The following is a 13,321-nucleotide window of genomic DNA, read 5'->3' as shown; positions in this document are numbered from 1 at the left end:
TCACTGACAGACACACAACACACTTTCATCAAATCATTTCTTATATTATCCTTTGACTGGGTCTTCTTACTTACCAAACCCTGATATAGACTAAAACAATTGTAGTTACCATATATCAATTCATGTTTATCTAGTTTCAGATGTTTGGGATCCTTCTGTTCGTCAAGGCTGCATTTATTTGACCAAAAAATACAGAAAAAAGCGTTATATTGTAACATTATTGCCATTTAAAAGTAATGGTTTTCTATTTTGATACACTTTAATGTTCAGCATCATTCGGATATGCTGATTTATTGTTAATGTTGGAAACAGCTGCTTAATTTTTTCTTTCTTTTCTTTTTTTACCTGCAATACTTTTCAGGATTCTTTAAGTTTCAAAAGAACAGCATTTATTCAAAATAGAAATCTTTTCTAACAATAAAAGTCTTTATTATCATTATTTGTCAAATTAACATGTCCTTGCTGAATAAAATCGTTCATTTCTTTCAAAGAAAAAAAGAAAATACACAGATTTTTGAATAGTAGTGTATATTGTTACAAAATATTTCTGTTTTAAATAAATGTTGTTGTTTTTAACTTTATTCCTCAAAGAATCCTAAAAAGTATGTTTCCACAGAAATATTGAGCAGCACAACTGTGTTCAACACTGATAATAATCTTCATGTTTCTTGAGCAGTAAATCATCATATTATTCTGATTTCTGAAGATCATGTGACACTGAAGACTGGAGGAATGATGCTGAAAATACAGAAATACATTACACTTTAACACAGATTCACACAGAAATACATTCTCTTTAATGCTAATAATATTTACAGTATTTCTGATCAAATAAATGCAGGCTTGATGAGCAGAAGAGTCTTAAAAAACACAAAAAACCCATTACTAATCGTACTGAAGTGTTCCCGAGGAATCAAACCCCCAACCTCACGCTTGATAACGCAATGCTCTACCAATTGAGCTACAGGAACACCATTTAAAACATTTATTCACTAAACTGGTGATTTTATGTATTTTAAATGCATATGAACAACCGGGTGATCTGAGTAATGTAAGTCAATGTAAGTTTACTAACTGCTTGTTTTCTTTAAAGAGTCACGAAAGCCCAGACTACTTTTCCTGAGATTAGGACAGAGGTGTTTGTGTTGCGCATCACAGATGTTAGCGTCCAGTAGTTCTAGCTGTTAGAGAAAACTGGTTCATTTTAAGCTTTTTGTGTTTTCTGGGTTTAAAATCTACATTGTGTTGATGTCACTATATGTGACGTGGCAAAGGATGATAGTACATCGATGACGCATTATGGTTAACGGAAATGTATTTGAATGTTAAACCATTAATTTTAATTTATTAATTTCTAATGTAAACTACTTGCACATTCGCACATAGACGGAAAAAATGATCCTCTTCACATGAGCAAAAACATCCTTCGGTGTATTTAAACTGACCTGTGTAACCTTTTAAATATTTAGTTGACTCTTTTATGTTGATAATGAACAGACTGCGATGTAAGGCCTGGTTCACACGGGATGTAGATATAGACTGTAGTTATGCCCATCGACTTTATTTGTTTTTGTTATATTATAAACGCCGGCTGTTTTGATTTTGTTTCCCTTTTCTTCTTCCCCGCCTCGTCACCTCTCTTTCTGATTGGCTACACGCCACAGTCCACCGGCTGCGTGATCGTTTGTCCTCGGGGGACACCACACACGAGAAGAAATCGGGCCAAATAAATCCAGCATGTTAGATATCCCCGATTTGAGATCGGAGCGGTCCTGACGTTCTTCCGAGCAGAGGAGAGCGGTCTTAACACACCACACATGGCAGGAATATTTGATCAGATTATTTTACGATAATCGGAGCATCCTAAGATTGTCGGAAGAGGTGAATCGGGGCTAAAATCGGCCTAATTATCCTGCCGTGTGAACCAGCCTTAAGTTTGAATCACTAGAAAACACGTGTGCTCCAGGCTCCGGCGCCATCCAAACAGCTGACACAGAATTTATTATTTATTTTTTAAACCTTTATCGCCAAAGTGTTTACTTTCATTTGTGCACACTCACAATAAAAACAGAAGATTTGGTCTCTTATAGAGTTAAGGAAAATGTTAGATGGTGACCAAGCCTCTGGATGTTATAGACTTCATTTATGTGGCTTGTCCTGGTTTGCCAGGTTTATTTTATCATCTTTCACTTTTAATCGCATCTCTTACTGTTTGTGATAAACATGGGAAGGGAAATGAAAGATTTCATGAATTAAGAATTTCGTTTGATTTATTAATTTGTTCCTTTATTTCAGTTAAATCATTGGTTATTTAGGGAACAAAATTAATGAAACATGGACAATTGCCACAAATTAAGTCGTAGGAATGAATGGTCTATCAGTCCTGTGTCCTGCAGAGCGCAGTTATCTGATGAAATGACTGTTACTACATTTCTATTGCTTTTCATGTTGAAGAACATTTGTGTTGTTTCTATTTTAATGTAAAGAGTGAGTGTGCGAGTGTGTGTGTGTGTGTGTGTGTGTGTGTGTGTGTGCGCGCGCGCGAGTCTGTGAGTGTGTGTGTGTGTGTGTGTGTGTGTGTGTTCATGTTTTTGTATCATATCAGTACACAACTCTGTGGGTTAGGTGTAGGGTTGGTGAAGGGCCATAGAATATACAGTTTGTACAGTATAAAAACCATTACACCTGTGGGATGAACACACTTTACACAAAAACAAACATGTGTGTGTGTGTGGGAAACGCTGACACACACACTAAAGCCGAGACCCATCCGTGCATCAGTATTCATTGATTTGTAATTTTAAAGACAGCTGTAATGCTGCAGGATACACACACTGTACAATCACAGCCTTTGGTCAGAATGCTAACAGCTCATCTTGTGCTCCATTTAAATGTTTTTGACCGCTGTCCTTCTGATTTTTAGGACCAGACTTCAATCCCATTGCAATCCATAATTTTTATGACAACCTTGGATTCTTGGGTCCTGTTCCTCCTAAACCTCTGAAAGGTCCTACAAAACCAGGTCAGTGTGAATCTCATAACAATTATAATTAGGGATGCACCCAGATGAGAATTACTGGCCGAAGCCGAAAACAAACGAAATGAAGCACTGGGCCGGAGGATGAATACCGAACATGGTTTTTTGAGTGTTTTTCCAGTATGTATTTTGGCAAACAGTTTTCACCATTGCATTAATTAAATAACCAAAATGTGTTTTTTACTGTTGCATAACAACAATTTACAAACATGTAACACTAAACTTTTTTTTGTTACATTCTAGCAGACACTATACCAACAGAGCACAATTTAGCTTAAAATTAATAAGTTGGTAAAAAATATTTTTGTCCATCAGACCCTCTTCTTGAATCAGAAATGTATTTTTACTGTACAATTAGAATCAGGCTGAGCAGAGATGTCTTTTAAAAACATTAGGAAATATTACAGATCCCAATTTAAACAGTGTGTGAATGATACAATACATGTATTAACAGAGCTGTTGTAATGATTATCTTTTTATTTTATTTTACAGAACAAAAGTAAAACTACAATACTATAATTTATGAATGTTGATAGTACTTGCTTTTTTTGTGAACCAGGATGCAAGCCTCACTCTGGTTGCTATTTGATCACATCATATCATTGTTCGGAACAATTTATTCTGTCTTCGATTATTATATATTTATCATTTCAGTTGCCAAACATTCGGTGCATCCCTACTTTCAATACGATCTTGGCACATTTTTGCTGCTTCTTTTCTATTTGATTTTCTGTCCCTGAAAGCTTCTGCTTTTTTCATGAAATATCTTTACTTCCTCTGCATTTGTTTCTGATGGTCAGTTTGTCCCTCTGTCCTTGTTTCTGTGCTGTGCTGGTCAGGAGGGGATCACACAGGCTCTCTGGACAGGAGAGGACGCAGAATCAATGTCAGCTCCAAGTTCAAGAGAGACCCGTCTCTTCCTCCTGTTCCTCCTCCTGCGTCTGCACCCATGGGTGGGTCTCTGAACCGCGCTCTCCCCCGCCTCTGCTCCGCGCAGGCTCTGATGTGTGTGTGTGTGTGTGTGTGTTTCAGACGGCAGCAGGAGTGCGAGGGTCGTGTCGGAGCCTGAGGAGGATGATGGTGTTCAGTGGAGCTGCACCGCCTGCACCTTCCTCAACCACCCTGCTCTCATCCGCTGTGAAGAGTGTGAATTCCCCCGGCATTTCTGAGCCACACACACCGGCACCTAACCTTCACACAGACCTCCGCTGGGAGATCTTGGACACGTCTTCGCCCCACAGTGTCATTGTATGTGTGTCTTGTGATGTCCACTGAAGACTGGATGATGTTTACAGCTCTGTCTCTGTACAGAATGTGTGTTTCTCTCTCTCTGTGTGTGTGTGTGTGTGTGTGTGTGTGTGTGTGGGAGATCAAGGGAACGGTCACTCATTGATCCGTGTAGAGGCTCGGTGATGCCAGTGTATGAACACGTTTATTCCTTCCACACGTGGTTTACAGGTGTGTGTTCGGATGCCAGTGTGCCTTGTTTCATGGGAACTGATCGTGACTGCTTTCTCCATGCTGTTCCCAAAGGATCATGGGAGGAATCTGCTAAACTCACAGTTCTTTTGTTTGATCAATGAAATGTAAAAAAGAAAAAAAAAATCCTGCATGTTTTAGATGTACAGTTTACAGAGGAGTCTTTGCCACAGATTTTACTGTACATAGTTTTAGAACAAGCTTTTCTTTCTCAAGAATTCACATGTATTTCCTGTAAGTATAGCTTTATAGACTTCATTTATTTCTGTGTTGTTGTTCTTGTTTGTTTCTCTCAGAGCTTTTGTGAGAACTTAAAGGGATGCTAGAACAGCGTGCAGCCGCTAACGACAAGAACAAATAAAAAAGAGGCTCTGTCAAGTGCTCTTATCAGCGTACGAGCTGCAGACGCAGCCAAACTGAACTGAAAAATATCTAGATTTTATTGATCAGGTACTGGACCTCGGAGCAGTCAAAGGACTTCACAGGAAATCCCTACAGCCCTCAGCCCTCGTAACCAACGCTTTCCTGTGTGACAACTGGAATGTAGCTTTACTATTAGAGGAACTGATACCTTTGTGCCATGAAAGCAATGTTTCTTTGCTATGCATTGATGAAGCTTTTTCAGATTATTAGTAGTGTGGTTTTGAGAGGAGAGACTTGTGTCCGGTTTCCTCCTGATGAGTATTCACAAGGGCTTTTAACACTCGGAGTATTCACAGCTAGCGTTTATGGTTTAGGATTTGTAAACTGCCGAAGCACCGGAGTCTCCGAGTGCAGCGAATCCTTTCACAATGTGCCTTCAGTCTTTATGTGGTTCTCTGGTATGTGGCAATATGCACAATGCCTTAACTTACCAATGTTACAGAATTGAATCTTTATTATTATTAAACTGTAATAAAGTTACAGTTTTGTAACTTGAACTAAAACAAATGTTTTGACATCCATCCTTGTAAGAGTGCTAATGCATAAACTGTGCATTGAAGAGTTGAATGAGATTATTATTTATAAATCAAACAGATACACAGCTTCTAGTGTCCAGGCTAGAAATAACCCGGCTGTGGAGAACATGCATTCAGTCTGCTCCGTTTCTGAGATTAGACTATTTTGGCTCCAAAAACAAGACTCTCTGTGCTAGCTCCACTAACATTTGATAAAACCAAAGACATAATCAGATCTGTTCATCTGTTTATGGATTTTAGGAGAAGAGCGGGAGAAAATTATTGGACTATTCATTGTTTTTGATCTTAGCTGGGAAAACTGTCTTTGTAATAGATAAGTTATTTGTAAAAAAAAATAAATAAAAACAATAAAAATAAAACAGTAAATGAACACTGTCTCCTTTGCTGGAGTTTTTGGATCTTTAGAAATGGTTTAAAAAGGATTGTTGTTCTGTCTTCAGGTTGGTATTAAACTGATAAATATGGAACATCTTGTGAAAATGACTCCTAATCACTTCAATATCAAGTGATTCAAAACTATCCCCAAAACTAGTAGAAGCTGGGAAGTGTTTTCACCCTCACGAACAATAAAAAACAAAGTGAGTATACCTGTGATCACTGACACAAACTAGTGAAGCGTTAAGAAGAGCAGGAATGTATGATTCGGCATGAATGAAGCGCTGATCTCTAGGTTCTCTTTCTAACGTTCATTCAGTATCTTACTATGGGACAGCTTTAGGGCGTGGCTGATCGCGGAAGCACCAATAACACCACGTCTGCCAAACATGGCAGACCAATCGCTGCAGCGATCAGGGAGTCTATAGACGGTTTCATCGAACGCACGCGCGTTGCCATGGTCACGCGTCTGGACCTAAGTTAAAGCCCATCTTTCAAGTTGAAGATCATTGTGAATGAACGTGTAGATAAATAGTGTAGGAACCGGACTTGCATGAAGAAATTAATCATAAATTGGCATTAAAACAGTTTTTAAAAAGAAATTGTGATTAAAATTACTTCCGTTGTGAAAAACGCTCTGATCGGAAGTGACGCAACGGCCGGTAAACATCGTCTCTTCGTAATGGAGTCAGACAGTGAAAGAGGTTGCAGTTGGCATAAATGTCAACTCTTACGATGGGCCATTGCCGTATAATTTCGAGCCGCCTAGGCGAGAGAGTGGTCAGGGAGAGTTAAGGGGAAGGGTAAATGGACAGAGGAGAGAGATAGAGTTGTGGTGTGAGGAGAATCAGTTGAGAATTGGGCAGGTGTCTTGGTGAGTGACCACAGGCGATAGCTAATTGTGGCTAAAGTTGTCTCCATGTTTATCACATTGCAGTATCTTTAATAAATCATATTTAGCAATATTGCTGTCGACTTTGTTGTTTTTCAAGCACCCATGTAGATTGTCACCATCTATGCCAGCAACATGTGTCTTAAAATAATTAATTTAGATCCCAGATTTTAAATGAATGTTGTAGGATGTAGGCGGTCAGCTAGTCTGGATAGGGATAGAAATTCTGTGCATTTCCACACAACATAGTTTATCGTGACATTTTGTAGAAATTGCTAGCCGATGTTTAATCAGTAACTGCTTTTAGATCTAGATGTCCGCATGTTCTGTTTCTGCAGATGTCAAGCGTTTGGGCCGTATATCTGAACAACATAACCGGACAGCTGGACTTCCGAACTTAGTCGGCTGTTATACTACTCACCTCTTAGTATTTCCGACGGACATAATGTAAATGAGCTCACATGTACTGTGGAGTACCTGTATGAAAGCAGTTAGTCTTCCGGCTAGGACGGGAATATGCTGTTCATATAAATACAGTCATTGTAACAAGGATCTTTTATTGTCACGTGGAGGGATACTGGTTGTAAGGCATGCAGATAAATGCATCTAATTGACAGCCTATACTGTACGGGGGGTGTGTCTTTTTACAGTTCATATTTACCCAAGTTTTAGGAAGTAAGTAGTCTATATGTCATTTCTTACAAGGTCTTACACCAACCACTAAAGCTACAAGGAGGGAAGGAGAGTGAGTTTATCTTAGCACATTTGTTTAACAGGTGTTTGTGTGGTAGATGTGAGGCTATGCCATCTGCAGTGGAGAGTGTGTGCTTTAGGGAGGTCGACGCCTATTGGTCCTTTGTCCAAAACCTTGATCCCCCAGAAGTCATTACCTGCCTCACACTCCATCCAGGGTTTGAAGCATCCTGTCTGAATCCTTTTGTGCTGCAGATAGCATACATGAACTTCAGACAGGAGCATGGCCCTCTTCAAGCCAGCAGACCAGAGTAGGCTTTGAGCAAAAATTATTTTACTGCAATTCAAAATAGCTTTTCTACACCAAAATAGTAAATCCTGTTAAGCAGGTTGTTAAACTGAGTGGTTTCCATATACTAACTATAAAAACAACTTTGGGGTTGTGTAGTACAGTAGAATATCAGCCAACAGGACATGCAATATTTACCATTGGAATTGTTTACTATGAAAACATGGTATGATCAAAATGTATATATGTCCCAATCTCCACCACAGGCAGTTCCGATACACAGCATACAGGCAGGTTGTCCGCTGGGCATACGGAATACTAGGCAGGAACATTAGGAAAGCCATAACTTCATGTGTTGTGTCAGCAATAAGGTTGCAGTTTGCAGAGGAGGGACAGACATACAAAGGTTTTCAGTGGCCCCGCTTGGAAGACGATTAATAAATCCATAGTGAAACAAACTACTGGTAAAATTGATATTTTATTACATGTTAAAACGTGAAGAGGTGAGGGGGCGGTGCAGCAGAGGGCCTGCGGTGTCTTGCAGTATTCCTCTACCAGAGAGACCATAAGATTTGTTGCGTATACTTGAGGAGAGAAATGTTTAGAAAACATTTAGTTACATGGTTCACTCACATAAAGAAGATAGATTCACACAAAAAAGATATTGAAAAACTAAGTGAAACTACTAACCGTAAGATGGTTTCTCCTTGATGGGGTGGACTACCCAGCCACCTTTCCGAAACCGTGGGTAGCGAACAGCGTAGCGTCCCTCACCCTCACTAGTTCGCGCTACATCTCTGTTGCCATTACTATTGAAATGTAGGGCTGCCAAGAGAAGTCTGTACGAGATAAGTAGATAGAACATTAGGTCTCCAAAGCTAACCCAATGCAGTGAAATGCAAAATAAATATATGACATTAATGTTTTCAGTTCAAATGGGTCTAAGACAATGACTCATCTTTGCAATTATTATAATGTAATGCTGTTATCAATCTATAACATTTTGGTCTGCTATACAAGACTGCATTAGTTTTTAGCCATATTCATTCTGTCATCATTTCCTGAAATTGAGAAAAAAAGAAAAAAAACCTAATTTTATTAGTATCGATACTTTTAAGTGATAACACTACCTGCTGTACATCCCAAGAAAAGCCAGTATGTTTGGAAGCAAAGTGCAGAATGAGGGAATGGTAGGCCTCCAGGGAGAATGTCTGATGCTGAGGTGACAATTGTCGAATATCCTTTACCAGTGCTTTCCTGGCAGCTACACTCTCCAGTTTAGTGGGTGCTGGTGATCCTGAATAAAACGTATTCTGTCATATAATCCCTTGCATTTCATAACACAAGTAATTATTAGTACACATGGGGTTATGTATTGATAAAACCAAACTAAAACAAGCACTGAAAAAATGTGACATCTGTTGTACCTGGTTCCAGCCACTCCTTGTTTCTTGCCTCTCCTTCCAACGGTGGATGTGCGCAGCTGGCAAATGCAGGAGTGCTGTGTTCATGTATGTCCTGTACATTTTGCCTGCATCTCATCTGGATCTCCTGTAGGGGTGGAAGCTGCGGTCCAGTAGAGATGGTTGATGATGGCTGGCCTCCACAGCTTCAGATCCTCACAGTCCCTCTCTTTTGCAGCAGCATCCAGTGCTTTCTGTACACCTGTTCCAGAGCAGACAAACAGAGCAGAGCAAATTAATTATTAGGAAAGTGAATTTAACTACAAAAAAACAAGTCTGTTATATAGAACTACCAACATCCCAATACATACTTTTCCCAATATGCCAGACGTCAAAGAAATGCCTTGTTCCTTCTGAACACATTTTCTCACGTACCCACTTGGCCACCTAAAACACAAATTGATTTTATAGAATGTAGAATTTATTTTGAGTGATACTGTGCCTGTCAATGCTGTTCAGATTTAGATCTCTCCTAGCATCATTACCTGCCACTTGCATGTCTTGGTCCATCAAGAACTGCATACTCCGCTTTAGACCCTCTAGCTCACACCAAGAGCTGCTTGGGACTTCTGAGCTCTGTAAAACCCACTGATTATTACTGAACAGTAACAGTAATATCAGTAACTAAATCAGACACAAGATTTATGTGTGACATCAGCTTACTTGGACAAGCTGAACATCCAAAACTTTGTTAATTCGATCCTCAATCAAGGAGTAGCTACCGTATTTGGCACAGTGTCCAGGAGAATCTGATCTAAGAACGTCAAAAACAGTTACATTTATAGGTTAATGCAAAAACACATTGACCTGTTCTACATCAGTGACGTGAGCTGGACCAATCTACCTGCAGTCACCAGACAGGATCAATCCACCCCCAGTCTCCTTCAACTCCCTGATGATCCCCCTCTGCTCATTCCTCCAGGCCTGCATGATGGTAGGGATAGAGTAATAGCGCTGATGGCAGAAAAAAGTGCCAGGACTTATGCACTGCAGTCCAAACAGCTTCAGCATCCTGATTGTCTGAGAAGCCATGCAACCTGAGAAGTGGATGGCACCGCTGAGTAAAAGGTTGCAGGCAGGCATGTTTCGATGCACCTTCTCTTGGTTTTGCCAGTAACGCTCATTACCACAAGTTCCGCAGGCCTGAAAGATACAAGATTCAATACTCAAGCAGCTTTAAGATGAACCAGTAAAAAACCTGTATAGTTAAGACACAAATTATTAATATACATACTGTACATTCACAAACTATAATTCAGCTCCTCATAGACAGTTGACAAATAAGACATTAAATCTATTTGGCGGGCGCTAAAACAAGTTAAATGCGTGAATTTAACCGAGTAGTAATATGCGAATGCAACCACATACATTTTTTATTAAAAAAAATAACATTTTCTGGAACCTGGTCTTAATAGCTCAATAAAATAAGTGTCAGGAGGCTCATGTGCCGCCTCACGGGGTGTAACAAGAGTAAGCTGACGGCAGCTAGGCGGGCTTTCGTGCCATGCCAAGACCATTATAACGTCAAGAAAAATAAATTTGCAGAAATTACATGCAGAGCTACATTTCGATACAACAATTTATATATGGTATTATAAGACTTACTGTGCAAAGCTCCCTTTTTCGACGCGCAGATTCTCTCCTAGTGCTAACATTAACGTTAGACTCTTCACTCCCGCCAGATTTTGCAGGTGGACCTGCATGCACCGATGGCACAGCTCCATTTGCCAGCCTAACCCACTCTTTTCGTCGAAATCCCATGCGAAATTCCATAAGATCTCCTTGGTTGTAGCTGTCCGGTGTGAAGTGTTTTTCACATACCACCGTGTGTCTTGTCAACGAGGAGGCAGCGAAATTGCTTCTCTTTGCCTGGACGAAACGTATCCAAGCATGGAAATCTTTGTGTTTCTTGTTTGGAAATCGGTGGACCCGATGGCCAGACAAGTTGGAGTTGTTGCATCCAAAACAAACACAAGAATTCACCATTGTGACAACTCAAACCTACTATAACTATAATAACGAGAACGACAATCTCTATTTTCTGTTTCCACCTCTCAGACTACGTAAACCCACACTGAGAACCAGGGCTGCAGCGCCTATGTTTGCCTGTCGTTACGTCATATGACGCGTTCTCTGGGAAAAGGCGGGTTTTTGGAGCGTAGCTTAGAATAGGCACTTTTTTTTCTTAATTTCTGCCCGTGGGTGTTGTAAAACATATGTATTCTTATGTATGTCTTTTTAAATTTACATTTTCAAGCAATATTCTGTATAAATTAAGTTATAAAATTAAATTGAAAGATAGCCTTTAATTTCCGGTCTGTGTTTGTTTATCGATCAGACTCACTATATATATATAACAATTATAATATATTATTATTATATTATAATTATATATTATTATATTGTCATTATTTATGGGTCAGTGGCCTCGCTAGTAATATGGCACCGACTACAAACGCAGTTAAAGTTAAGGTGATGAGTAGATCGACGTTGGGCTCAGCTTGTTGTGCTGTGGGATGCAATCTGAAATCTGGAACAAACGCCTTGTCAAAAATAAAAATGTTTCGGTTTCCTAAAGACCAGACGAGACGGCAAGAATGGATTACCGCTGTGCGAAGAGAGGCTTGGCTGCCAAGCAAGAATTCAAGGATCTGTAACACACATTTCGTTACAGGTAACAAACTCATGATAAGCGACAGATATTTTTCAAACATAAGAGCCACAATGGTTTTCCATCAATGCTGTACAAAAAACAAAAGTATTTACCAGCCACCTTTGGCTTGCTCCCTGGGGACATAACACATACAATAATGCATAGCTTTTCTAATGAAGCTTTAAATTAATGACTAAATTAGGACTTTTACAACATTTTCATTGACGAATTTACTACACTATCACTGATACATTTTATTTGTAAAGCTGCTTTGTAACAATGTGAATTGTGATAAGTGCTACAAATAAATTTGATATATGTCATTTCATTGTAATAGTAGGATAAGTTTTTATTTTTAAGCAATATCATATAATAAATTTCTTTACACAAAAATGTGCATGTAACCAGAAAATTGATGGATTATGCAAAGGATGTAAGATGCTCAGCAAGGTGCAATACTGTCAACACTAACTGTTCCTGTCACTTGTTTTATTTTAGGTGCACCATCAGTGGACCCATGCCATCCTGATTATGTTCCATCAATATTCACATACAAAAACACCACTGATGGTTCAGGGAAGTTGGAGCGATACCAGAGGAGTCAGAGGAGATCATCTGTGGTTGAGCCCATGGATTCACCTTCCTTAGAGGTCACACAGACTGTCAAGTTCCCTCACTCTAGTGAAGTTCAACCCTGCAATTTCCCCCACTTGAAAGGGTATGCTTGCTCTTGAAGGTTTGGACTGGATTTTACTCAATGACCAGGAATCAATTCTTTCTTTTCTTTCTTTTATTTGAAAGTTGCCATGGCCAAAAGCAGGTAAAAAACCTTAAACACAAATACAAGTAATCAAGAAAATATACAATAAACCCAAGTAACCATATTAAAGCATCAAAACCCAGGATCAAATACTTAAATTTAAACACAAATTAGTCTTGAAAATACATTGAAAGAAAAACCCCATATCTAGAGCACCCAAATAAATTGAAGACACTTTAAAAGCACTACTTAAATAATTCTACCCTTAAACTCTAACAGCTTTAATCTATAAAACCACAATTTCTCACTTCCAGCTTCCTTAAAAATCTTAACACATTTCTTTTAACTACCTTGATAAATGTTAAATGTATAACACTTTAGCTTACAATCCAAACATGATTTCATAACATTTAAACACATTTTTCCTTAAGCATAATTACATGATTTACTTAAATGTTAAAATCCACCACACTTTACAAACAAATGCTCACCGACTCCTTCCTTGTTCAAACAAGCTTTAGTCCTGCAATATCACTTTTCAGGCCCAGTTTCTCCACACATCTTGCCAACCTGCTTTCTATCCTGTGAGTGACTCTGATTCCCTTAAAATCACTAGATCCTTCCCACCTGGTGACTAATTAACTATCTGCGGCTGGGTGCCACACCTAGCACCAAAACCCCCAGGCAGAAAGGGTGTGGTCTGTAGCTCAGCTCAACACCT

General features: G+C 39.2%; 2 protein-coding genes across 6 annotated transcripts in view; one reads left to right on the top strand and one right to left on the bottom strand.

The window, feature by feature from the left end:
* LOC113063485 (TGF-beta-activated kinase 1 and MAP3K7-binding protein 2-like) overlaps positions 1–5,845 on the top strand; it is a 23,238-nt gene extending 17,393 nt beyond the window's left edge. For 2 of the 3 annotated variants that reach the window (XM_026233923.1, XM_026233925.1), the window contains exons 6-8: positions 2,924–3,022; positions 3,877–3,990; positions 4,070–5,845. In XM_026233923.1, coding sequence (XP_026089708.1) covers positions 2,924–3,022; positions 3,877–3,990; positions 4,070–4,206 — 350 coding nt within the window. In that variant the 3' untranslated portion in view covers positions 4,207–5,845. The remainder of the gene's footprint in view (positions 1–2,923; positions 3,023–3,876; positions 3,991–4,069) is intronic. The other variant, XM_026233926.1, reaches the window with a different exon arrangement.
* Positions 5,846–7,872: 2,027 nt separating this feature from the next.
* On the bottom strand, positions 7,873–11,459 carry LOC113063484 (uncharacterized). Of its 3 annotated transcripts, none has more exons than XR_003278692.1 (9): positions 10,793–11,458; positions 10,042–10,330; positions 9,851–9,941; positions 9,673–9,763; positions 9,499–9,574; positions 9,152–9,389; positions 8,855–9,021; positions 8,415–8,563; positions 7,873–8,308 (listed from the first exon to the last, which is right to left on the bottom strand). XR_003278692.1 is itself a non-coding variant. In XM_026233921.1 (9 exons), the coding sequence occupies exons 1-5, from the start codon at positions 11,171–11,173 to the stop codon at positions 9,555–9,557; spliced, it is 882 nt and encodes a 293-aa protein (XP_026089706.1). In that variant the 5' UTR covers positions 11,174–11,459; the 3' UTR covers positions 7,873–8,308; positions 8,415–8,563; positions 8,855–9,021; positions 9,152–9,389; positions 9,499–9,554. The 3 variants fall into 3 exon arrangements, 2 of the variants coding, with proteins under 2 accessions (XP_026089706.1, XP_026089707.1); XM_026233921.1 differs by having other exon boundaries at positions 10,032–10,330; positions 10,793–11,459; XM_026233922.1 differs by lacking the exons at positions 7,873–8,308; positions 8,415–8,563; positions 8,855–9,021; ... (1 more) ...; positions 9,499–9,574; positions 9,673–9,763 and having other exon boundaries at positions 9,771–9,941; positions 10,793–11,459.
* Between the last annotated feature and the right edge of the window lie 1,862 nt (positions 11,460–13,321).

This window comes from Carassius auratus, chromosome 45 (assembly GCF_003368295.1).
Source record: "Carassius auratus strain Wakin chromosome 45, ASM336829v1, whole genome shotgun sequence".
NCBI lineage: Eukaryota > Metazoa > Chordata > Actinopteri > Cypriniformes > Cyprinidae > Carassius > Carassius auratus.
This window is presented reverse-complemented; position numbering and strand designations above follow the sequence as displayed.

Excerpts from the sequence above, each read along its gene's own strand:
- LOC113063484 (XM_026233921.1), bottom strand. The coding sequence starts at position 11,173 with ATGGTGAATTCTTGTGTTTGTTTTGGATGCAACAACTCCAACTTGTCT. Across the intron at positions 10,331-10,792 it reads GAAAAAGGGAGCTTTGCACA|GCCTGCGGAACTTGTGGTAA; the intron begins GTAAGTCTTATA and ends TGTATCTTTCAG. Across the intron at positions 9,942-10,031 it reads ATCCTGTCTGGTGACTGCAG|ATCAGATTCTCCTGGACACT; the intron begins GTAGATTGGTCC and ends TGACGTTCTTAG.